General features: G+C 34.3%; 2 protein-coding genes across 2 annotated transcripts; one reads left to right on the forward strand and one right to left on the reverse strand.

Annotated features, from left to right (window-relative positions):
* The first annotated feature begins 538 nt into the window (after positions 1-538).
* Positions 539-25265, forward strand: LOC118274102 (peptidylglycine alpha-hydroxylating monooxygenase). Its single transcript, XM_035591478.2, has 9 exons — positions 539-905; positions 6540-6597; positions 12315-12402; positions 13399-13474; positions 17094-17220; positions 17517-17565; positions 18537-18682; positions 20436-20625; positions 21172-25265. The coding sequence occupies exons 1-9, from the start codon at positions 795-797 to the stop codon at positions 21329-21331; spliced, it is 1005 nt and encodes a 334-aa protein (XP_035447371.2). The 5' UTR covers positions 539-794; the 3' UTR covers positions 21332-25265.
* LOC118277198 (myb-related transcription factor, partner of profilin) lies at positions 8278-11368 on the reverse strand. The gene is made up of 5 exons (XM_050698992.1): positions 10800-11368; positions 10440-10635; positions 9989-10174; positions 9490-9908; positions 8278-9217 (listed from the first exon to the last, which is right to left on the reverse strand). Exons 1-5 carry the CDS (start codon positions 10808-10810, stop codon positions 9166-9168), a joined length of 864 nt encoding a protein of 287 aa, XP_050554949.1. The 5' UTR covers positions 10811-11368; the 3' UTR covers positions 8278-9165.
* Positions 25266-26006: the final 741 nt, after the last annotated feature.

Consider the following 26006-nt stretch of genomic DNA (forward strand, 5'->3'; position numbering starts at 1 on the left):
AATATAACTTTAAAACATCGTTTAGTAACAAAACTTAGAAAAAAGATATAAAAAGTTATAGTGCTGCCATCTAGTAGTAATGCGGGTAAGTGTTAGTCCGATTTAAGTACATCGCAATATTAACAGATGGCAGCAGTAGTTTCTACATGCAACAACAAATGAATGATAAAATTTAAAAAAATCTATTCCATTTATTAATATTAGGACATTATACTATATTTATAATGATAATTTATATTTCGTAAACATACATTATATGTTAAGGTAGTTTCTGAACGAATATGTCAACGTCAAACGTAAACACGACTAATTGGTAATACCAGGTGAAAGAAATTAATTTACCTAGTTTTATTACAATTTTTATGATTTTCTTGCTTCTTATTAGACAATTAATTAAATATTTGATTTAAAATTACTACTACATATTCACACTCTTCAACTGAAACTGTTATATACAATAATATTTTGTGAAGGAACTTCATTACTCTCCTGCGTATAGCGGTGAAACCTAGAAGGCTAGCAACACAGCTATGACGTTAATCAACTTGATTCTGGTATTGATCGATTTTATTTGCGAAATTATTTATACAAACACTTGTCGCTTCTCGGCTCAAACATGCATCATTATTGAGTCAACGCGCTGGTATATCAAACAAACGTTAAATAATAAAATAACCAGTTTCATTTTGTTGTGTGATAAACATCGTACAAGTTGTCCATTATTTTTTTAGAATAAAGTTGTGCAGTTGTGCGCCAGTGTTTTAAAAAAAAGTATAAATTCGAAATTTGAAAATATGGATAAAATAGTTTTTGTGGTTTATGCCACGTTTAGTTGCATTTTATTTGCATCAGCTATTGAGATTGATACCTATGATTTTCTGATGCCCAACGTTTGGCCACACCAGGTAAGTTCAAGCTAATTAATATTAAATTATAATTCAATCTTATTTCACTTTAAGTACTATAATTATCTTATTATTTCACATTCTAACTGTTATTATTATTTTAAGTCGTTTTCCTCAAAGGAGTTGGTCTTTAAAAAAATAGTAAGTGCAGCATTGTAGAGTGAATGTTTAAAATCATTCCTATTGAACATGCACCTTCTAAAACAATCGCTTATTTTGCGGTTTTGCAAATATGAAAGATGGAAAATCCCATATAGGTATGCGGATCTAGTTATGTGACTTGGTAAATCTGGACAAACAACAATATTGTTTAAGGAAAAACTCAATGCACAAAATTTTGTTTTATGCATCACTTAATAAAAACTAAATTTACTAAATTCCCAAATGTACATAGTTGGTTTTGTGTATGAAATCCTTATTAGACAATAATCTAGCTTAATGTTACAATGTGTTACATTATTTATTTATATTTTTATTTAGTTATTGAGCAATTTTATGTTATGACTAGCTATTTCTGTGAGTTTCCACACGTTGCTCGACTCCTATTGATTGTAGTGTAATAATTTCTAGCCTTTGTTGTTAAATTTACTACCAACATAAAAAAATTCAATTCGAATCAGATGTAGTATGATTAGTATGTTCAAACAAACATGCTAACTCTTCCACTTTACATCTGGGAAATACTTAGTGGATATGAGCTACTTTTTTCTGTTTACCATGCAGTCGAACTTATGAAAAACAGCTGGTTAAAGTATAAAAATCCCCTATTACTTGTCTTAAAAATTGTTTCATTTACATACAACAATTTTGTAATAAACATGCAATTTAAAAGAGAAAGGAAATGTAATCTTTCAAACACATTTGATGGTACTTTCACTAGTAATTGATGTTAGCATCTAAAAATGCATGTCATTTCTATAAAAATATTGTTAAAAATGCACATTCATCATCTTAATAACTACTCACTATAACTAAGTTGTGTGTAGTTCCATAATCTGCATTGTCACTGACACACACAAAATGGAATAACAATTTAACAACGAAATGGAATAAATGCTTTAACTTTAACTTTGAAGCTAAGCTGGAGTTACTTAAATAATAACTAAATGAAGAGTTCATATCTGGAAAAACCCTTTACGAGGAAAATTGTGTTATGTGTCGGACAACTTGAAGTTTATTAGGTACAAACACCATCAAGGATTTGTTTTGTTTATATATTTCTTTTTTGGACCAGTTTTGAGACTGATCGTCAAATTTAAAGGCAACACATTACTAACTATTACAGTAATATGAAGTTTTGATCCAGGTTCACAACAATAGAAAATATGTCGTGTCTCCGGATCTGTGTTCTGGCACACAACCGGTAAAACATAGTTAACATCATACCATAATGTCTACATGTTTGGCAGAAGTGCAAAGTCAGCTCACACATACAATGTGTACATCATTACACCAGTAACTACTCCAATTTTCTTGTAGTTAATATGAGTCCTAGTTACTGGTACTGTTACTGTTCTGTACTATTAAGTACCTAGGTATAGTCTTTGGCACGTAACTTGGCATTTTTTTTTATAATAAGAAAGTTCCGCCATTCGCACAGGGATTGATCCTCACAAGCATCGTGCGTAGACGCGGCGACCGTTGCGCTGACTATTGAAAGTCCGCGTATTTTTAGTTAATAATTTTCTTGAAAAAAATTATAACAAAATCTCAAAAGTTATCTGCCAACTTTTATACCTATATAAAAGAAATTTCCTAAGGTATATAGTTACTACCTAGGCTAATATTCTACTAGGAAACCCTGCATGCAGCTTTCTAAGCTTTTGTAATGAGACTTCAATACACCATTTCAATACCACTTTCATATCAAAACCTGATAAGGATTATTAGCTATGGATATCTACTTCACTCCACTCCAGTTTTATCATTAAACCCCATTTATGGATAAGCAAAGGTCAATATTTACGTGCATTGTTGAGTGCTACGCCTACATAATGTGGATTAAATATGGCCGCCAGACTACCACAACATCACCCATTCCATTTATTATAATTAAAATTTTACTTTCTGTGTTACCTACTTACCTACTTAGAATTTTTATTTAAAAATAGGTATATAGGCAAAGGATTCGCTAGACATAACTAGGTAACTACCCCTATAGAATATTTATCCATATAGTTAATGGCTACGCAGGCGTCGAAATACAGTCATTACCTTTAATTAAAAACAAGTTGAAAAAGCATATTGTACCTATCTCTTTTGAGATAATGCTAATTTTTACTAGGTAACTATAGTATAATCGGAGATAGGGATCGATCCGGGACCGTATTATTCGGCATGAATGTTACCCGCGGGCCATTCGAAATCCGTGCATAGACGACAAGGTTGAATTGATCAGCTTGCTACAAGCTAATATATCCGTACTGAATAATATTATCCAATGATTTCACCTTACTAACTGAAGGCTAGCTATTGGCTCTGACTGAAGCGTAGGTAGTTACCTGTATTCCAGAACTCGGAAATCACTATCCCATATGAAATCTACCTTTATAGGAGTAACTACTTAGATATTAGGTAGGTACTTTTTGCCTAGTTTACTAAAAAACTAACAAGTAAAATACTTAAGTGTTTATTCAACTACTCTAAAAATAATAAGTACCGAAAGCACTTAGATAACCGAGCAAATGCTCGGTTCAAACCAAGCTTATGCGACATGTCGATATAAATATGGACATGAAAGGTAGGTTCGAAAATGAACAAGAAAATATTCCATTTTAGGGTCTTCATAACAAAACCTCCCAAATGAAACCCCCGCAAAATCATCCCTAGATTAGACACGCCTATCTAGGTACCTATATTCGAAACCGATGAATGAAATTCCTTTGTATATTCGCTAGCTTGTAATCAATCAAGATCAATATTGTCTCGCAGGCAGTAGATTGAAAATTGATTGGAGCTGGGAACTCCGTCTGTCGGTCTATTTATAGAAACAGCTTTGTTTAGGTAACTACTACAATTTCCATGTGATTATTTTTTTATTTAGGTTCTACATTGGTATTTGTATCAGGTTCTGTGTGTGTCTGTGTCGTAATAAATTACATTGTCAAATCATTGTCTTTTTTGTGAGATAAGGCGGCAAACGAGATGAATATTTTTTTTAAGGGGGACAATCAACCTTTCACTCCCTCTCACCTCACCCAAGGCGGGAGAAATGTGTCAGACTTTTACTGACTAAAAACCACCCCGTTCCTACTCATGTTTTCGAGCCGGAGTCCCGGTAACCCGCTAGGTAGTCCGCACCTATGATTAGTATTATGATGAGTATTTCTAAGCACTTACCTACTGATAGGTAGGTAGGTAGGTACTAACAATTGTATCGGTAAACAGTTCCTGCAAATCGTTATCTATCATCTGAATACGTGGTTTGGTTGAGCTATTATTCGGTTTGGCAAATGCCCGCATGTCAAAATAAATCTATGCGGGCAATCGAAACCGTTTGGAATGACAAATTAAGTTTGTGAATGCTTTTACCACATGAAGGACCACTTACGCCTTACCGCTGTTACCACTTAGTCAAAATCATTCAATTGATGACTCGGTAACAAAGTAAAATAACTACTTTCTTTACCCGAAAAGATCTTTAAAATTAACTCCGTTCTAGCATCACAATAGTCGCAAGCATGATTGCTGAGTGTGGGGCATAATTTGGCGAAAAAATACCCATTGGCATCCGTAGAAAAACAATCGTTGGTAATGTTCTATTGGTGAAGTGTAACTTGGTACGTAAGTCTAGGTATAGGTATTTATGAGTCCATAGTGTCTATGTAGGTCGAACTCTATTGTAGTACTATGCCTGATTAAGGTGTTAATAATGTTATTATGTCAGTATTGTTAAGATTATCTAACAATAAGCGACACTCTCCTGAAGTAGTTATGTATACCGCTAGAGAAGAAAAAACTTTTTGAAACGTTGCCCTGCACTAAGATTTTCTCCCGTGTCAAGGGTGCACTTACAAACATACAATACCAATTTGTGGATCACACAAGGAGTTGGTCAATGGGGGAATCGAACCCGCTACCTGTTATAAGATAGCGAATGTTAATATACAAACGGTACCTATGTATTATCTAAACTAAGTTTAGGTAAATCACTCGTCTGAAGATGACTAGTGATATAATAATATGATGAAACAACCAGCTATTTATGACTGACCCAATTAGCACGCTAGTGCGATAAACATAAGATCTAGACACACGGCAGTGTGTCCGCCAAGTTCGAGCAAAAAACCGACACACCGGCCGTGGGTTATATTACACGAACCATTTCGGGCCAAGTTCGACCCACCTATAACTCAAAATCTATTTTATCTACGCATTTGAAATTATTAGTATCTATCGTGATCTACTTACTTATCTAAAATACAAAATTTCATTAATGTAGCTATTGTAGGTCTTGAGATATTGACGTCAGAAAATCGCTATTTTTACTATACACTCACTGACTGACTGACTCACTCACTCACTCACTCACTCATCAAAAACCTAGACCACTTCCAATGGTCGTATTGACTTGAAATTTGGTATGGAGGTAGGTCTTTAGGTCAAGGTAAAGGAAAAAATCTGAAAATGGCCAAGTGTGAGTCGGTTTTAAAAATAATGAAGGTGTAAATTCATACCCCTAAGGAACTAAAACAAAAAATTTGTCTATATCTTCCAATGGTCGTACCGACCTAAAATTCGTTACGAAGGTTTGTATTTAGTCAAAGTAAAGTAAAACAAGAAAAAAAGAAAATAAACCTTACAAAAATAAATGAAATCCCACCCAAAATATAAATGTGAAAGACTGCCAAGTTCGATAATATTGGAATGCTTCGCCTATAAAAGAAGTGAGATCTAAATAAGTACCAAGTTCCATACACAGACCTCAGTTAAAAATGATATAACTTGGCAAGTTTTAATAGAAAATTTTATACTTGACTCATTGCGTTTAGTAGGTTTATAACAAAGTGTGTACTTGCCAACTTGTTATATCATTTTTAACTGAGGTCTGTGTATGGAACTTGGTACTTATTTAGATCTCACTTCTTTTATAGGCGAAGCATTTCAATATTATCGAACTTGGCAGCCTTTCACATTTATGTTTTGGGTGGGTTGCATTTACTGTGGACGTGACATGATGACTAATGTAGATATATTTAGTAGGATTTTCCACCTTTTTCTCTTTGGTATTTTTTTAACTATAGATATTTGTAGTCAAGATTAACTAGTGCTGTTTTGTACATCTTTTACTTACGTTTTGAAGTCCTTTGTTCGTCGTAGAATCTATTATCTAACTGTTTAACAATGATCTGATTGAGTTTTATAGTCTTAAATTAAACATAACATTTACAAACACGGCAACTGACAAAACGGTCGATTTTGTACACTAATGTTATTAGTAAAATGATTAAATAGTAAATAAGCAAAAAGAAATATAAGAATCATGTATTTTTTTTGATTTCCTATTTTGCTGGATCCGCACTGGATCCAGGCTAATCCATCAAAAATCCAGCTGTATTGAAAATACTGATGGATTGCAATCCCCACTTCTTATATGTTTTGTTTCTGTTCTCAAAATATTTTGTTTTGTTGCAGGATGAACTCTACCTATGCACGCCCATCAGGATCTCGCCACACAGCAACTATTACCTAGGTTTGTTATTTCTTATTCTGTACCCTTAGTACGAGTTAGTTTTACGTTGAACGAAAACGAATCGAGAGCGCGTTCGGCGATCTGGGGCCTTACTACCATCTCTTATAGCAATACTATTTTAAGCTTACTTTCATTTTTCATACTACGATGTCCTTAAAGTAAGCTTATAACTATCATACAAATAAGACTGTTGGAATAGCAGTTTTGGTGACGTCATTCAATATAGTTCATTCAGTTCGTACCACCAAGCTGCTTTTGACACTAAACATTATTGCTTAAATGTCAATTCTAGCAGTCTTAAAAAAGTTAATCGCTATCGACGTAAATAAAACTGTGTAAGAATTATATTGTACAAAAAACCAAATTTATAACATAAAAAGTAAGGAAAGTACGAGTCCGGGATACATTAAAGGCTATTGTTTGATTTTGTCATGGAAAAAAGGCTCAAGACCAGGCGTGATGGGGTGATGGCCCAGGGCGACAAATTCTGGGGAGCGCCAAGGTCTGAAGTTGGAGTTTCTTGCCTCTCCTGGTGCAAACCCTCAGAACTATGCTCTACGCTCTGTGCATATGCATATATTTTATTGAGATTTATCTTAGATGGATTTTTTGAGGGTTTGTGTCCACTTGAGTCAAGTGGGTGCCACAATATTTTCGCCCGGGGTATCGGTGGCCCTTACACCGGCACTGCTCAAGACCCATTATTTAAGTGCAGTTCGACGACGACACACCTTAAGTGTCGTGCGTGCATATTATAACGTCAACATTTGACTAAAGTGAACTAGTTCTTTCTCCACACACAAGAAAGAAAATGGAATACGCATTGTTCGAATTTTTAGAATCCGACAATACGGAATCACAAATTTTAAGAAAGCGGCGTCGTATGGAGCTTCGTGCTGAATGTAATCCTTTTGATTTGGACGATACGGAGTTTGTTAAAAGGTACCGTCTCACAAAACAACTGACATATAATCTGTGTGATGATTTGAGGCCTTTGATGAAAACTCCGAAAAAATCCACAGACTTATCAGTTGAAACAAAGGTATGTTTTATGGTTCAGTCTTATGGTCAACAGTTACAGTTACTGCTCAAAGTCAATAGGTACCTTGACTCATGTTTAAATATACTTTTTTCCAGGTATTGATTGCATTAGCATTTTATGCCACAGGATCATACCAACGCCCTACAGGCAGTAGTGAGGGACATTTTGTGGCTCAACAAACTGTCTCTAAAGTTATTGCTCAGGTTACTGCCTGTCTGAACACAACCCAAATGAGACAGAAGTTTATAAAATTTCCTAGAACCACTGAAGAACGCAATAGGATTAAAACCGAGTATGTACCCAATATTATTAACTCTAGAAATCATCCATAGTTTAGATGCCTAAATTAATGTGAAAATGTGTAGTTAGTAAATAAATACACACAATTTTTTACAGGTTTTACAAGAAGTTTAAAATCCCAGGTGTCTTGGGATGTATAGATTGCACTCAAGTTGCAATAATACGTCCCATTATTCATGAGGAGCGCTATTATTGCCGCAAGCAGTATCATTCTTTGAATGTCCAAATAGTAAGTAGACATTTAATACATTTAAGTTACTAATGCTGTTGCATATGCACACAAAGAAACTAATATAGATAGTTTATTTGGCAGAATAATAGTAAATAAATAAAGGCACTTTAATCATATTACTTTTTATTAACTAGTTCTAGGACTATGTACAATAAACTTATGACTAATGTTATTAAATAATTTTCAGGTTTGTGATGCAGACATGCAAATATTGAGTGTAGATGCAAGTCATGGTGGTGCAACTCATGATTCCTTTATATGGGCTAGTCATCCACTAAAAGCACACTTAGAAGAACTAAGCAACAGAGAAAATATTTGGTTTCTTGGTGTGTATAATTTTATCATCCTGCTTTTCTATAAAATCTTTGGCAAAATTAAATGTTACATGACAGAGTTAGTAGGTAACTCTTATCTTAGAACTTATAATAGGATATTTACCATGTATTTTGAATGTTTTGTATTTGTTTTTGTGTCATTATAAGTTCTAATGTTAGTGACCATGACAGTTTAAAAAACTTATATACCAACTCTTATTTTACACAATATTTATTACAAAATTTATACTAAGCATCTTATATGATAATATTATAGCATTGACTACTACTATTAAACTATTAATTTTTATTAGGTGATTCTGGATACCCGCTAAGGAAGACAATGATGACACCTATATTGGATGCTGCACCTGGCACACCCGAAGCATTTTACACTGATTTGCATGTTCATGCAAGAAATATAGTGGAACGTACGATTGGGCTTCTCAAGGCACGTTTTCGTTGCTTACTTGTTCACAGAGTACTGCACTATGCACCAGATGTAGCAGGGTGTATAGTAAATGCTTGTGTTATATTACACAACATTTGCAATAGTGCTAATGTACCTGTGCCACAACTAAGCAATGAAGATATGGTTCAAGAGAACCAATCACAACAGCAGGAACATGATGGGAGAGAACAGCCACGCGGTAATAATCTAGCTTTGCAGCTGGGCCATATTACGCGAAGTTCTCTCGTCCAACGGCTCTGGGAAACGCGTCACGTAAGAACCTAAAAAAATATATATGGTTATAAATATAAGTGTAATATATTCTAATATGTAGTGGATAAAGATTATATTATTATTGTATTCCTAAATAATGAAATTCATTTTTATATTTGGTATTTTCAATGTTCTAAATGACTGCTGTATGTGTGTATGCCATGCCAAAAGTGGTTTATTTTTTAATATTCAACTGTCAATAAAAATATTATATTATGAATGAAAGTAAAAGATCCATTCTTTGTGATTTGTTGTTTATAATTATGAATTTATTATTTACCTTTCTACCCTAAGCCCTATTTGTACTAGCTGCTCTAATGCGTTTGTATGGCGCTCTACCGCGCGGACAATAGCGCGTCTGGCGGTCGCTTGTGACATCGGCGCTTCGCGTCTTAGGCGACGGCGCCGTGGAGAGCGTGCTGCTGCTGCTGGTGTGTCAGGATGTGGTGGTGGTGTGTCAGGATGTGGAGGTGGTGGTGTGTCAGGATGTGGAGGTGGAAGTGGAGGTGTGTCAGGGTGTGGCAGTCGTGATAGTGTGAGAGTCGGAAGTATTTCAATAGAAGGTGGATCTGGGGCAACTGGTGAATCTTGAACAAGGGGATGTATTTGTAATGAAGGTATGGTCATGGTTAAAATGGATTGGGAGGCTGGGGAATCCTGACTGTCAACAGTTTCAGTAGCTTCATCGCTCTCCAGAGGCTACAAAGAAATAATTAGAATAATTAGATGAGTTATTAATATGTAGTAATAGCTATAACATCAGTTACAATAATTTTTACCTCTAGAAATGGTTCCACACGAACACCTGAGATGCCGTGACCAAAATCCTCTCCAAGAATTTGAAGAAATCTTTTCTCTATGTCGGTCAGGCACCTTTCTGTGGATGGTCCACCTCCAGTCCTAGTTTGCGATGAACGTAAGGCTGCAACTTTGCTTTTAATTTTGGCCTTATAGTCCACCCAATACTGAAAATAATATCATCATAATTATGTACTTACTATGTACAACTTAATAATAAGTTACTACATACATACTTAATATCTTAATTTTACACTATTTTTTTTTTATCTAGTATTATAGTATAATAGACAAGCATTTGATCGCAATTTCATCTGATAATAAGTGACAATGCGGTCACAGATAGAACATGCATACCTGACTAGAAACAGCCTATTCACTCTGACCTTGAAGACATTTGGACACATTTTCTGAATAAAACCTCATAGTTACCTTAGACCAGCCTTTCCAGTCCTTATGCGCTCCATCACCCTCTGCATTTAATGTAGCCGCTATCTCAGTCCATTTCCTCCGGGAGTATTCTTTCGCATGCAGAGATCTATTATATGCCGAAGCGATGTCTTTATTATGTATTAAAAACTCCCAGAGAATGTCGAGCTGACGCCCCGAAACTCGACGAGCACGTCCGCTGAAAGTAGATAAGGATTACAACAAAAAACAACCACTTAAAATTGTTTCAAACCGCGTCATCGAATAGGGACAATATCATTACTGTGAAACATTTCTTACTTTACGTATACATATAGGATATTTGTGTTTAAAGAAATTGATTTACATATACTTCAGACTTACCTTGTTTCCATCTTGATTATTTAATTTGTAAAATTTAATTAAATCACAAGCAACAAAGTTTCAAATATCCCACTACTAAACAACGTCAGTTTGACAGCGCAGCGCGACAATTCAGTGGTCCGAATCTCCAAATAGATTCCGAAGCATGATGTTTGTAAATATTTCATTTTATTTATAAGCTTGAATTTTATATTTTTGACAATTAAATAATTCACAGTTTTTGTAGATTCAAACAAAAACACCTACATTAAATATTTATTTCACAAAAACATCCATCTAAATCGTGTTTTAATTAAACATTTGAACTTAAACTTAAGTTTCGGAACAAAAATATGTGTGAGACAGTGCTATACAATTTACGACCATTTATATAGCGTTGTCTCTTTCTAGGGTTGGAGCAGGGAATAGACAAACTTTTATATTTCATTCGTTCTTTCACATCACTTAGCAGGAATACATTTTCTTTGCGAATTGACGATCAGCGTACGAATCAAAGTAATAATACTGTATGCTTGAAGTAAAACTTCCTTATAATAAGAATGTTTTCGTAAAGATGGTAGTAAGCCCCCTGATTGGTTGGTTTATTCGAGCCGGCCAATCAGAGAGCCAAACGCGTTCTCGTTTCGATTACCGTAACATCGGGTTTCTTTGACCCTAGAGGGTAACTTTGACCCAAACTTTTAGACCAATGAAAAACTAATATACGTTTTGTTCTGGATTCCTATTGGTTGTAGAATTTGGGTCAAAGTTACCTCCTAGGGTCAAAGAAACCCGATGTTACCGGTACTTTAAACGCATAGCAAACTATGCTATGCTAAGGGTACCGATACAAAAATAAATTCCATACTGTCCATGATTTTATCAGCCAGTAAGAAAACAATTTCTTCGCCTCACTATTTACGAGGTTGTCATCTAATATCATGTTTATGTATGAAACTCCCTCGGTATCGAACTTAGTTTGCGATCTAAAAATAGCGCGGACGATTTTTCTCGGGTGTTCTTTATACATTTATAGGTGAAGGCCGTTGGAAATGTGTTCTCTCTAATTGGCATCGTCTAGATAATATTGTACCTAGGTAGAGGGTAGCACAGGCTACTTAGCTCTAATTAGGTCGCTTTAAATTACAATTTGCCGTATGGTGACCACGAAGTGATAAGCCTGGGGATTATGGATAACTCCTGCTTGAAACTGGATGGTTCTTAGTCCAGTACTGGATTGTCAGGGGCCGTTTATGATGAAAAAAATATCTTCGTTACAATGGGGGCTAGCGTATTTTTGGTCAGCAAATGACCCAAATGTAACAAGAAGACTTTTTGTCCAATCACTGCAGCTGTCAAATATGGAACGTCCAATGGTGTGACACTAGCTAAATCCTGATTGGACGAAGAACGAGAGGCCATACTAACGCTACATGGTGACCATAGTTATGATACCCCCATTACAACACCTTTACGTATACCTATTGTGTTTTATAATGGATAGACAAACCATTTTAAAATAAAATAAATTTTCAGTGGGCTTTGAACCGAACGCGACGATGCACACCGCTCACCACATGCTGCTGTATGGATGCTCAGAGCCAGGATCTAATGAGTCTGTTTGGTAAGTTGTTATTTGTTACTACATCTCATGGTTGGTCTTTTTTTCAGAGGGGAAAATCATCTTTTCTAAAATCATCTTGTCTTCTCTCGCCTTGGGCGAGGTTACAGGAGTGTCCGACTTTATAAGATATTAGTAATGTTGATCGTGTTGATATACTTACCTTCCTCAATTTCATAGGTACTTCCATTAGACATGGACCAAAACAAAAAAGTGCCTTAGGTACCTACATTTGTCATTCTTCAATACAAAAGTTTTGCGCTCTGTCGTAAACGACGCTTTCGCACGTAAGCCATTACATCACTAACTAGTGGGTGTTAACGCTAAATCGACATGCTACGGATTTGCGTAGTAAGCCTTAGGATATGTTTGGCGTACGATGACGTCATACACTGAATAATACTCGGCCAAGTGTCAGGAAAATCGATGAATGGAATGAATGGTGATAACATAACCATTTTATGAAGCCGTAAACTAGGCATAAAATCTAGCTATTGTATGTTGTAGAACTTATAGATTCATATAGGTAGGTGTGTTTCTTATCTTATGACTGATGGCAACTTCGCATCATGTGAATTATGGTTCCCGTACTATGCATGGGTGTTAGGTTTTTTCTGTGTTTACAACCCCATATGAAAATGTGATTTCGATGAGTATCTTCGAAATTAGCTAAGCAATTTGAGCGTGAAATTGAAAGTACCTACCAGGATAGCAGACCATCGAATGGACCACGATCTTCTTCCGATTTATGCTATTATTTGTATATTTTACGATGATATGACGCCTACCTAGGCTATAACTTTGCATGCTAAGTACCTATCAAAACATGTAGGTACATTCTAATTCCATTGTAACATTTCCTTAACATTGCCTTAAAACATGGTACTTATGTATATAAGTACCATGTTTTTTCAAAACATGGTACTATAGGTATCTATAATACCATGTTTTAAGGCAAATGAATGAATTTGAATATCCTATCTTTTCTTTTGTTATTAGGAACTGTGGTGAGATGCAGACTAACGAAGTAGATGCGTTGTACAATACGGCCAGTCCCTGCCGTTCCGGATCTCAAGTAAGTAGACTTATCTTTCTTTTTTTTCAACATTTTTATACAGGATACTTACTTTTACCAGCAGCTTTACTCGCGTTATTAGAGTAAAACTATTTTAGGGAACAGAGAGTAAAGTTCCCTAAGAAAAGGAAGATCCTCCGACTAGGCGAGGTGATCATGCCTGGTGGGATTTCTGCCCAACTGTTGTTGTATTCGCATGTATACTTCGCATGTGCGATGCAGGATATTTATGACGTCATCTGTTGATTTTGCTCGTCAATAGTCTATGTGGGACTTCTGTCATCTGTCACTTGTCAGAGTGCCGCCACACTATCGCAGTTCGCCTCCAGACGCCTTGTGACATCTACAGTTTTTTTCACACTGCAAAATACAACGCAGGCTTTGTTTAAACTCTAGTTTTCTATGAGACCGTGGTATCACACACATGTGGCCCATTCCTGCTAAAGCATGGCTTTCCCATACTACCATGGGAAGCCTAAAACGAAATTCAACTAAGTAATGAATTTAATGAAATTATAATGAGATGTACCTACAACTTATAGTACCTATATTCGGATCTGGAAACATAGACCTTAGAACTAGGAGCATGTGTGACATGCAATGTTTGTTACAAAACAATACTAAAATAAGTTAGATATTATTATTCAACATCAAACTCCGATAACTTATCTATATGTATAAATAAAAACCAAATGATGTTCATTAGTCTCGCTAAAATTCAAAAAAGTCTTGACCGATTTGACTTTTGTATTCAATCATTTATTGAAGTCCAAAGAAGGTTTAAAAGATGAGGAAATAATTGTTTGAGGAAGTATGGAGTTTACCGTGTCAGCTTGTAGTAATAAAATTACTCTGTGAAATCGGGAATTACCGCGTCTCGTGCCATAGGTCACGTCACATTTGTGTTGCAGATAAATCGTAATAAATTGTTATCATACATATTATGAACTCTTGTTTATGAATTAAGTCGGTAAATTGTTTTTCTTACTTACTTAAATAATGACATCGGTTCAGGAACATAAAACCATTATGATGTGATAACAATACTGCTTGCACCGTTTTTCTATTGCTTAAACTTATAAGTAAATTCATGGGATTAAAAAATACCTAGTCTTACGATAATTAAAATCTCATGTCATCTCTCTCTGCCTACCCCATCGGTGATAAAAGGCGTGACGTTGAGTATTTAAGTACTTGAGTAAGCCAAAAACATAATAAGTAATTAAAGTATTAATTCAGAAGTAAAATATCAACAAATTAAAACTTTAGTACCTAACTTTTCTATTTATTCCAATGACCTACCGTTTACCTAGTATGCATATAGTTTCTAATACATATTGTGCGAAACCTTGATGTTTCATTGACGTATTTATCAAATACGTAAGCTAAGCATCGATCAGAATTTATACGGCTTAGTACCTACGCTACCTCGTTTTTAATCTGCTATTCTTCAAACTACTATAAAATACGCAATTCTGTAATAAAATTCATAAAATACTTGAGTGGGAAATTGAATCTATCCAATAAAGTCGTCACATTTATTACCCATATTTTACAACCAATAGTTTGCATTAGTGCGCAATTTTCTCGAAAACTGATTTGTCGAATATGATTAAATTGTGCATACAAAATATATAAGCATTTACAACTTACATGACTATTTAACTATACTCATTGTTTACTGCACGCATGCTGCTTGTGATTATAAGCCCCAGTCCTACATAATCTAATGCTCATAGAAAAAGTCAAAAGTTTTTTCTTTCAAATAGACGAAAGACATTTTTGAACGTCTAAGTAAATATTATGTAAAGAACAAATGTTGACCAACATAGGTCCGGTTCTCTAGTGAAGTTATTTGCTCGTTCTAAAGTGTAGATTCCTATGTAGAAGAACGAGCAAGAGACTATAGGTTACTCTTTTTCAATCAGGTTCACAATAGAATTCTTGGTTACATTGCTTCGTTGGTTCAATCATACATTGTTTTATCACCTCCCGAGAGGAATACGTCGAATTACAAGTCCACCTGTATATTTTCATGGACAGAACACTATATTATATCTTGTTAAAATGTAGTAAATAATTTGGATACTTATTCCCGTTTTAATAAATAGTAAATTTTTTTGACACCTGATCAAGCTATAAACCTTGTACAAGACTAAGGCTATACTCAAATACAGAATTTATTTTATTTTAGTCAAGTAAATAGATATTCGTGTATGTTATCATTTGTTTTTATTCAATGTTATGTCTAGTTTGTCACCTTGGTAATAGATAATGCTTAGTTAATTATACTAAACTAAAAAACTTTTTTTAAATGGGAACCGCCTTCTATTTTCTTTACCGCCTCGATTGTTTGTCCGTCAATCATGCTGAAACTACTGAACGGATTTTGATGAACTTTGGTATACAGACAGGGTATGAGCTGACTTTTTATCCCACGGGAACGCGGGCAAAGCCGCTGGTAGAAGTAAGTCTATAATAAATGCATTTACTAAAGCAAAACAGGTATTAAAAACTTATCTAATTTAATTATTCATGAATGAACGGTTATCGTACTTCGTTAATTGAAAATTTGTTCGTTCAGTAATTAATCTATGCTTGACATGATAGTGATAACATATTGAATAATAATGGAAGAAAAATAAAGAGACAATATTTTAAATTTACTAATTAAGGCTTGTTTAATTGCATGTCCTTGATAAGAGGTATAGAAACAAAGATATTTTTTGTCAACCATAAGTAATGTACAATTTGCTTAATTAATTCTGAATAATTGCCGCACTCAGAGACATGTAACTTAAACTATTCATTAGTAACGATATTGTATCGAAAACAATTGCTAAGGACTAGGTTAAGTAACTATGAAATGACTCTGAGTACGGCAGTAATTGACCTGAATACATATTATATTGATCCTTGCGAGAAGATACACTTAATATATTAGTACTTAAGATAGAATATATAGAATACAAATAATTTCCCCCTTTGCATTTGTACACCAAGGTCAATATGACTTAGATGGGGCCCAATAGGGCTGATGCCTGATCCGGAGCTGCGGACTACCTAGCGGGTTTACCGGGTTACTTAGCGGGTGGTTTTTAGTCAGTAAGAGTCTGACACTCCCTCTCGCCTCGCCCAAGGCGAGAAAAGTCATTGGATGATTTTCCCCCCTCAAAAAAAAAAAAAAAAAAAAAAGGTTAATATGACTTAGGAAGGTGAAGAGCGTTTACGCTTTGTATAATCATTTTCTAAATTAGAATTAAGAGAGAGAGAAAGAATATTTTAAGGTTACATACATACATACATAAGCTCACGCCTGTTTCTCATGGGGATAGGCAGAGACAATATAACGCCAATTCTTACGAATCTTACATACAAATCTTCTAAGTTTCTTTGCAAATAATATCTAACTGCTCGCTTAAAGGACATTTAAATGTTTATTAAGAACTATGTAGATATATTACTTTTGAGTATAAGTTTCTTTAAAATCGGTTTGTATTAAAAACCACGTAAGTACCTAAAGCTCTTCAAGATTTTCGACAATTAAAATCTGGCATCGCATAGAAGACAAGAAGGTTATCTTTATTTTTCTTCTAATTCTTCCATTTTAATATTCCAGGTGGTATACGCGTGGGCTCGTGATGCGCCAAGCCTGCACCTTCCAAAGGACGTTGGTTTCCTCATCGGCAAAGATTCACCCATCAAGTACCTGGTACTTCAAGTCCATTACATGCATCGTTTCCCAGGTAAATACTTTATTCTTATTTAATCAATTAATATCATCTATCTATCATAATCAGTATCTGTCATATATCATAATCTATGTATCATAATCAGTATATATGCTTAATTAAAACATGTTTATATGGCTTATTTACGAGTTACGAGTGTGTCCGATTGGTTTCGAAGCATACTGGGGCCCTTAATTTATTCTACGTCGAGTAGCCAACTGGTCTAGTTGGCTAGTTTAAAAACATATTGGAACATACGAATATATGGTATAAGTTTGTAATGAATTAATATTGAATGCTGCTATTTTCAGAGGACAAAACCGACAACTCTGGAGTTTTCCTGAAATACACCAAGCGAAGGTAAATGTTTACTTTTTTTCTCAATGTCTTAGATTGGCGACTCTATAACAAGACTATCTATACATAAGTATGCTTAACTGAACTGAATATTACTTAGAAATAAACGCTACACATAAACAAACAAGCTAGTTTCTCGTTTATTTATTGTTTACATATTTGTATGTAAACTAACTTATCAACCTGCTTTCAATACATTTTCTACCTTAAGACATTGTCATAACGTTGAAAATCTATTGTAGAATTTTGTAATTTTGACAGATCAATCTACTTTTACCTATTCACAATACATTTTAAATCTTAAGAAATTTAAAATAAAGTTGAAAATAAATTGTAATTCAGTCAGTTTGGGGTATATGTTTGTAACAACAAACAATTAGTGCTCACGCAACAATAGTTTCATGGTCGGGTTCATACTTGTGTAGATATAATAGGTATCTTCCTGTACTATGCTATTGTTCAAGAAATCATAACATAAATATACAACGTTTTATTCCATGAAGGGGTAGGCAGAGAATAGTAAACACTCTACTAACTTGAACTAAAGGGACCTGAAACTGACTTTTCTACTCTCTCAGACAGAAGTAGACAAGCGCTAAAGTCGCGTTTGGCTATCGGCTTAGATTACAATCATTAATTCAAAAACCACATTCATACTATGTAAAAAATCTGAATCATGCGTTCTGTAACATTTTAAAACAACATTCATGTTATGTAAAAAATAGAATCAGGCGAGGGTTACCTGCCTAGTTTTGAAGGCAAGGTGGTATTGCTACTTATAGTTTAGATTTTTTTAACAATAACAATAATTATAATAACTATCGTGAGACATACTAACTTAACTAAAAATCACGGTTTACTCACGTATATTAATAGAGAAAAGCTCTACTAGTTTCGAGTCACAGAGGAACATTTTTAGTTTAATATTTAGTCAACAATAATTATGTTCTTATAATATTCTATTCAATTTCCAGCATGCCCCGTCAAGCCGGCGTGTTCCTACTGGGCACCAGTGGCATGATCCCGCCGCACAAGGTGGAACGCATGGAGACCGCCTGCACCATCACTGAGAACAAGGTCATTCATCCCTTCGCGTTCCGTACTCACACGCATTCTCTAGGTGAGTTATAACGACCTATCCTTGTTTGTTTGTGCTCGGAACAACAATTTATCACTTACATAAAAAGGTTCCATGTGGCTATCAAACCTACCACCACAGATGGGGCCCAGTAGGGCTGATGCCTGAGCTGCGGACAACGTAAAAGGTTACCGGGGCTCCGGCTCAAAGCAGGAGAAGGAACGGGTGGTTTTTAGTCAGTAAGAGTCTGACACTCCCTCCCGTCTCACCCAAGGCGGGAGAAGTCATAGGATGATTCCCCCCCCCCCCTCAAAAAAAAGCAATCAAACCTGCGTCAAATTCCAAACAGACATTAATTAAATTGAATTTTACTTACAAGAAATTAAAAAGAATACATATATCCAGCAGTGCATGGAAACAGGGCTACTCTTGAAATCTATCTCAAATGTTATGGAATTTCAATCTATAGCTAATGCGCTCTAAGAAGGTGCGGCTGACAGATGCCAGTATGACGTTGACGTCTCTCTTTAGGGATGGACATTAGAAAAATCTTTTTTTATCGCTATCGATACTCGCAGCATACATTTAATTCTCTTGAATTTTTTTATTAAATGTGTGTGTTATTTAGTTGTGCAGTCTAACTACGTGTATATACTTGTCAAAATAAATATTTTATGACCGAGCCCTGAGGTGTTTCAGAGTTACAGTTTTACAGAACCGTGAAGAAAACAAGGATATATTAGTTTGTATATGTTAGATTAAGTACCACCACGCATTATCAATGGCGCCGGAAATGTCTAGAAAAATGCCTACTACATATTTCTGCTTAGATAATGTCACTGTGGTTTGGGCAGAGAGAGCCGCGTCTACAGTGGATTTACCCACATAATTAAAGGTTTTTTTAAGAATGATAATTGAACGACGCACGATTTTCGTTTTTTATTCTAAAAAAACATCGACTACCTATCCATCGTAGCCGTACATCCCATCACTAAACACGACTATGGCTTTACGTTATACGCATAACACTTTACTTTATTTTTCATATCATTAGATTTTAATTGAATACTAGAACATTCCGGTTGGTTTTAATTTAATTAACTACGCATCCGAATGATTTAACATAATACGAATGTGATACAGCTAAAATATTAAGGCATAATTTTTAAATCGCAGCAACTTTCAAGAGTGATACGAAACGTTACTGAATCTGTCAGCCGCACCTTCTTAGAGCGCATTAGGTATAATAAAATCTCAACTATAAAACTATACAACCCCAATCATAGGTGTTATAATATCATTCAGAGAACCGATTATAAAGCCAAACTCAATACCATATAGTTAATTCAATATCTCAATACGAATGCAATGGGTGCTAGTATTGCAACTCAAGAGTACGAAATTTCACAATATCAATGTCAATCGATCGGAATTGGATTCAAGAGTTCAGAGTTCATTTGGAAAGGTTGACAGATAATTAATTTCGACGTTTAAAAATGCCTAATTAAGGACTAACTAAAATAAATGCTTTGACTTTGACTTTAGAGCTTCCTTGTGCGAACTGCTAGGGAGTGGAACTCCTTGCCGGAGTCTGTGTTTCTTGATGGGTATAACCTGGGTGTCTTTAAAGCTCAAGTGAATAGGTTGCTTACAGGCAGACGTGCTCGGTCGTAGGCTGCATCATCACGTACCATCAGGCGAGATAGCGGCCTAACGTCGGCCCATTAAATGTAAAAAAAGCTCCTGTGGTGATGATTAGTAAGAATTTCATCTAAAACTATGATTTACATTGCAGGAGTACAAGTAACAGGCTACGTAGTGCGACAAGAAGAGAACGGCGACGTATGGACGTTGCTCGGCCGTAAGGACCCTCAGCTGCCGCAGATGTTCTATCCCGTAGCCAACACGCAGCCCATCGAGCGAGACGATGTACTGGCCGCGAGGTGCATCATGAACAATACGCATGATTACTCTGTGAGGATTGGGTGAGTAGCTGTCTTGATTTAGTTTTTAAGTAGTTTTTATAAGTGATAGTGAAGAAATTTCATAATGTTGTAGTTCCTATGTAGTAGTAATGTGGACTGAATTCTGTACTTTGATAGTTCCGATTTTTTTAAAGATCTAAGGAGAATGCTTAGCTTAGCCCTGCTCGTAGCTACTACGGACAGAAACTACATATAACTCGGAAAGGTCACATTGCAACTTGTCGCTGGTAGGTTTCGAACACGCACCCCCATTAATGAAAAGCGCGCCTTAACCTCCGGGCCACCCCGACACGTCAAAATCAACACATCAACTTTAAATGTTATATGACATGTATAAATATTACCATATTAAGATTTAGTATAATCCTATTTATCTTTTACTAACTGACCCAGCAAACTTCGTACAACCTCAAACATTGTTTTCTTTTTCTACTCTACTTCCGCAAATAAATCAAAACAAAAATTGCCAAATCTATCCAGCTGTTCTTGAGTTTTAGCGTGACTAACAAATAGCAACTGATTTTTATATATCTTTTATTATTACAGAGCAACAAACAAAGATGAGATGTGCAACTTATACCTCATGTACTGGGTGGAGAACGACACCCCACTGAAACAGAAGTACTGCTTCTCTGCCGGGCCTCCCCTCTACTACTGGAACCGTGCTCGCGAAAACCTCATCAACATACCACCAATGGAGATCTAAACACTATCCAGATCTTTCCACAAAGATGATATAAAAGGTGAGATTGACAAATGGTAATGGATAATGAGATTAGAATTTCAGTCTTAATGTGAACCTTATTTTGTATGTATTAAGGTTATATTTGTTTTGTTGAAACGCACATTAGGGTGACACTTCGAATCATTTATTGTCGTCGTATGAAAATTTAGATGACTTAAAGTTTAATTAAACACACTAGTGTACAGTGTGGGTTATGAATAATATTTAAAATAATGAAATTTATGAAATAACCAAATCTTCTGAGCAGCTATTTAAATTAGTGTTAAGAAGTAAAAGTAAAATAAGAGATTTCTTATGTTAATTATAACACTACTAGTGTTTGATCCCTTTCCAGTTGAATATAATTTGTTTTTACCCAACTGTTTTCCAAAGAAAGGTTATGTTTTTAATACGAGTCTCAATATTTTTGACCAATAGATCTGTTAAACAATTACTATTAATGTAAACAATGACAAAACTCATTAAAAACATAAGATCAAAATAGCAACAATAGCATAGCATGAGTTTGCTTTACTTTGAGCGTAATCGACGCTCTGATTGGTTGGTTTGTTCGAGCTGGCCAATCAGAGCGTCAAACGCGTTCTCGTATCGATTACTTTAAACGTAAAGTAAACTCGTACTAAGGGTGCTGAACGAAAACTAAACATTCCATTTTAAAGACTATTTTTTTTTATTATAATATTAAGTTATTTTATTAGACAATTTAATGATTCTTAATACACGAACGATCTGAATTATTTCGAAATTCATTTGATTAAGACTGGAAGGGGTAGAAAATATTCACAAAAAATGTGTTTTCTGTCATAATTAGATAGCATAATAATATATCAATTATATTCTTATCAATTTTATAGATCTGAGTGAATCTTATATGTTAATTAAGAAAAAATATATACTAACATACTATATTTATATGTACCATTTTAAAAATAAACTACATCTAGTCAAAATCAGTATGAAAGATTTGAAACTTATCGGAATCTGAAGACATTTTCGAATATTTATTTCTTTTAAACTGTTCCAAGTTAATCAAGCTTTACATAAAAAAATATTGATTATTGACTGTAAATTAGGGATAATCTACCCTGTTATAGAGCTGTATGGTATAAAAATCTCCGCGTCATTCATTCTGAACGACAAAATAACTTGCGAATGTATTCATCTCCACTATTGTCTACTGATTTCGCATAATTTATCGTAAAATATTATAATGCATATCTATGAAAATCAATACTAAATAAAAGACAAATAATAATGCAAAGCTAACATAAGTTGACCTCTCTGAAGTTAGTCACATTCAAATGACAGAAGTAATGCTACACTTGTAACACACTTCAGATAGGTCAAGTTATATTGGCTATATTATGAAAAATCAATATTGACATGAAAATTATCTATTTATACACTATATTATAAAATATATTTATTGTAAATAGTAAGATCTACAGTATTCTTAAGTATATAATATACGATGAATACTTGGTTTAATAATAATTGTCTGAATGTTTGACATTGACTATGGCTTCGTTTAATGGACTTCGATATATTGCGTGCAGTTGGTATCAATAGAAAATGATAGATGGCGCTGAGTCGATAAAAGGTTTATTCAGTTTGTAATTGATCTAGATCCAAATACTAGTAAATGAGCCTATAGAATGATAATGATGAACAATTAAAGGGCAGCTTTTGGCCATAGGTACTATTGAGGGGACCAAGAAAGAAAGAACAATTAAATATAAAATTTGAATTAATTAGTATCTTACCTTCGTACTCAGAGTCATTTCATGGTTGCTCAACCCAGTATAAGGAATATTTTAAGTAATCATTAAATGTATCTAAGTACGGCAGTTAGTAACTTAAAAATATGCTCAATGTATGTTGCATTTGCCAGAAAGGATAAGAAACTGACTTCCAATTTAGACAGAAATGGTCCTATAACTTGAAATCGCGGTTATCGAGTGGCTCAACAACCAAAAATGTCTCCCTTATTTGGTCTCAAAACAAATTGATATCAACTGCAAGTAATAAAACTGTAAATATCCCTAGTAAATAATTATATCGACTTTAAGGTAACTTATTCAGGTGCTTTTGTTAATTTATTCACGTTTTACAAAAGTTTCTGAATGACTTATATTATTTTTTGTGAGTAATCGTCTTGTTTACTTCATGTTGGTGACTTGTTGTAGTTATTTTAAGTTTTAACTGTCGGTTTCACTAGTCTCCTGTACACTTAACTGATAGATAGATAAAAAAATTGTTAAGTATGTATTTTTTTATTTATCTTGTGGTTAAAGAATATCTAGAGATTGTGAAACTGGCTATAAGCGTCTTTGACACGGTCTGTATATGTATTTAATACGTACAAAAATTGCTTACTGAAATTGGATTGTAGTTATATGTATATAAGGCTTAAATTCCTTTGAATTGTCTATTAAAGGTATCAACAGATGTTTTGCTAAAGACAAATAAAATAAAAGTTGAAAAGAGACAGGTAATTCTGTACGAGGAGAAAGAGGAGAGAGAGAGAGAGAGAGAGAGAATGAGTAGGGAATAGAAGAAGGTAATTATACCTAGTTCCAAAGTAGAATAAAAGGGAACGAAAAAAAATCACTTAACCCCAAGAAACACAAGATCCTTAGTACGAATTTGCTTTACGTTTAACGAAAACGAAAAGAAGCACGTACAGCGTTCTGATTGGTCGCTGCAAATGAACCAACCAATCACAGTGCCGAACGCGCACTCGTTTTGATGTCGTTTAACGTAAAGTCTGTATACTATGCGTTCCGTGTCAACGTAGCTTTAAAGTACTTGCTTTACAATTATTTTTTGGTGTTTTTTTAATAGCATAATTTTATCTTCATAATAAACATTTTAAAATTATTTTTCCTATTGAAAAATCTGACAGAAATCGAATATTTTTTTAGTTAATATTTAACTATAGAATATAAAATCTGACTATTTATTTTTCTTTATATTTCTCTACTATCTATTGATATTGTATGAGAATTTTAGATATTTAAATGTAATAAAGACATATTATGCATAGACTGTTTCATGAGATATAAAAGTGCTTTGTATAAGCACACAAAAAAATTAAAATAAAGTTATAGTGATGACTATCGTATTTGAGCTGACTAGATGGCGCTGAAATAACATTCTTAAATCTTGTATAGCCAATAGCGCACAGTAGCTCTCAAAAGTTTTATGTTGAATAGTGTGACACTAGCAATCGTCTATGGCACTACAGAACATCTAGTATGAGTTTGCTTTACATTTAACGAGATTAAAACAAGCGCGCGTTTGGCTCTCTGATTGGCCGGTGCGAATGAACCAACCAATCAATACCTCTACCATGAGTTTGAAGCAATAGTATTTGTCGATAGTCGCTAGCGACGACGTAAATATTTTGTATGGCAAATTTAGCAACGCCTCTACCGGTCACCCGTGGAACTAAAATCGAGTATCGACAAAAACTATTGTAGTAAACTCATGGTAAAGGTACTGAGCGCCGGACGCTAAAGCAAACTCGAACTTATAGAGCAGAACTTAAGTGTCATTATTGCCTCTAATTGTTAATTCAACTGCGATAGTAATCATTATAACTTGAATACTAAACATAATAATTTATTGTTGTAACCTCCTTTAGTAATAATTCCTAATTTAAATTCGAATTTTATGTATTTATCTATTTGCAACCTTATTTGTTTGAACTTAAGTCTTATAATTGAACATTCCTTGAACTGTGTTAGCACAAAATTCATTTATAAATGTGATGAATTATTATATTTATTGTTGTGAAAATATTTATTTGTATTGTAATAGTCCCTGTGTCAAATTTACTGTTGCTTTAAAGGGCATTTTAATATATTTTAAACATTCCAATGTTATATATTACTACCTACTTAACAGTTTCGAGACATAAATCTTACCTACCATATAGAAAGACAATCACTTTGAAATTTATAATATTTTTCAATGCAACGTCGCGTTTTATCCCCGAAGGGTAAGGCAGAGGTGCACATCCACATAACGGCACTTAATGCAACTGTACAATGTATTATGTACACCCACTTTTCACCATTTGTGTCCCTATGTAGTAGAGGGTGAGTCTATTGCCATATTATACATACACGAAAAAAGCCTAGTAATACTTTACTCGACTCGGGAATCAAACCGCAATTATCAAGTGCGACTGGCCAACCTAGTGTGACCAACGAGGCAGTCTTTTTTTTGTATAGGCATTTTTTAATATATCTACAAAAATACGTAAATTTTCTTTAGCATACGTAAAATTATAAAGAACGGCATAATAGTCGCTGACCGCTACATGAGCGAATTATAAAATATAAATCAAATAATTAAAATAACTACGTAATTTGAGGCAAAATAATCTTGTGATTGTGAATTTGGAAAAGCAAATTATGATTTAATTACAATTTATTAATTCTTATTGTTGTACTGTGAGATATATATTATTTACGTAATGTATTTATTTATTCCTATATACATAAACTTTATTACTTTTTAAAAGCACAAAAAATGCTCTTTAACGCGATACCTAAGTATTGAGTAAGTACGTGTCAAACACGTCTGTCCCTGTTATTCAATAAGTAACTGTATTAGCATAATATTAAAT

Source organism: Spodoptera frugiperda, chromosome 15 (genome assembly GCF_023101765.2).
Source record: "Spodoptera frugiperda isolate SF20-4 chromosome 15, AGI-APGP_CSIRO_Sfru_2.0, whole genome shotgun sequence".
Classification (NCBI taxonomy): domain Eukaryota; kingdom Metazoa; phylum Arthropoda; class Insecta; order Lepidoptera; family Noctuidae; genus Spodoptera; species Spodoptera frugiperda.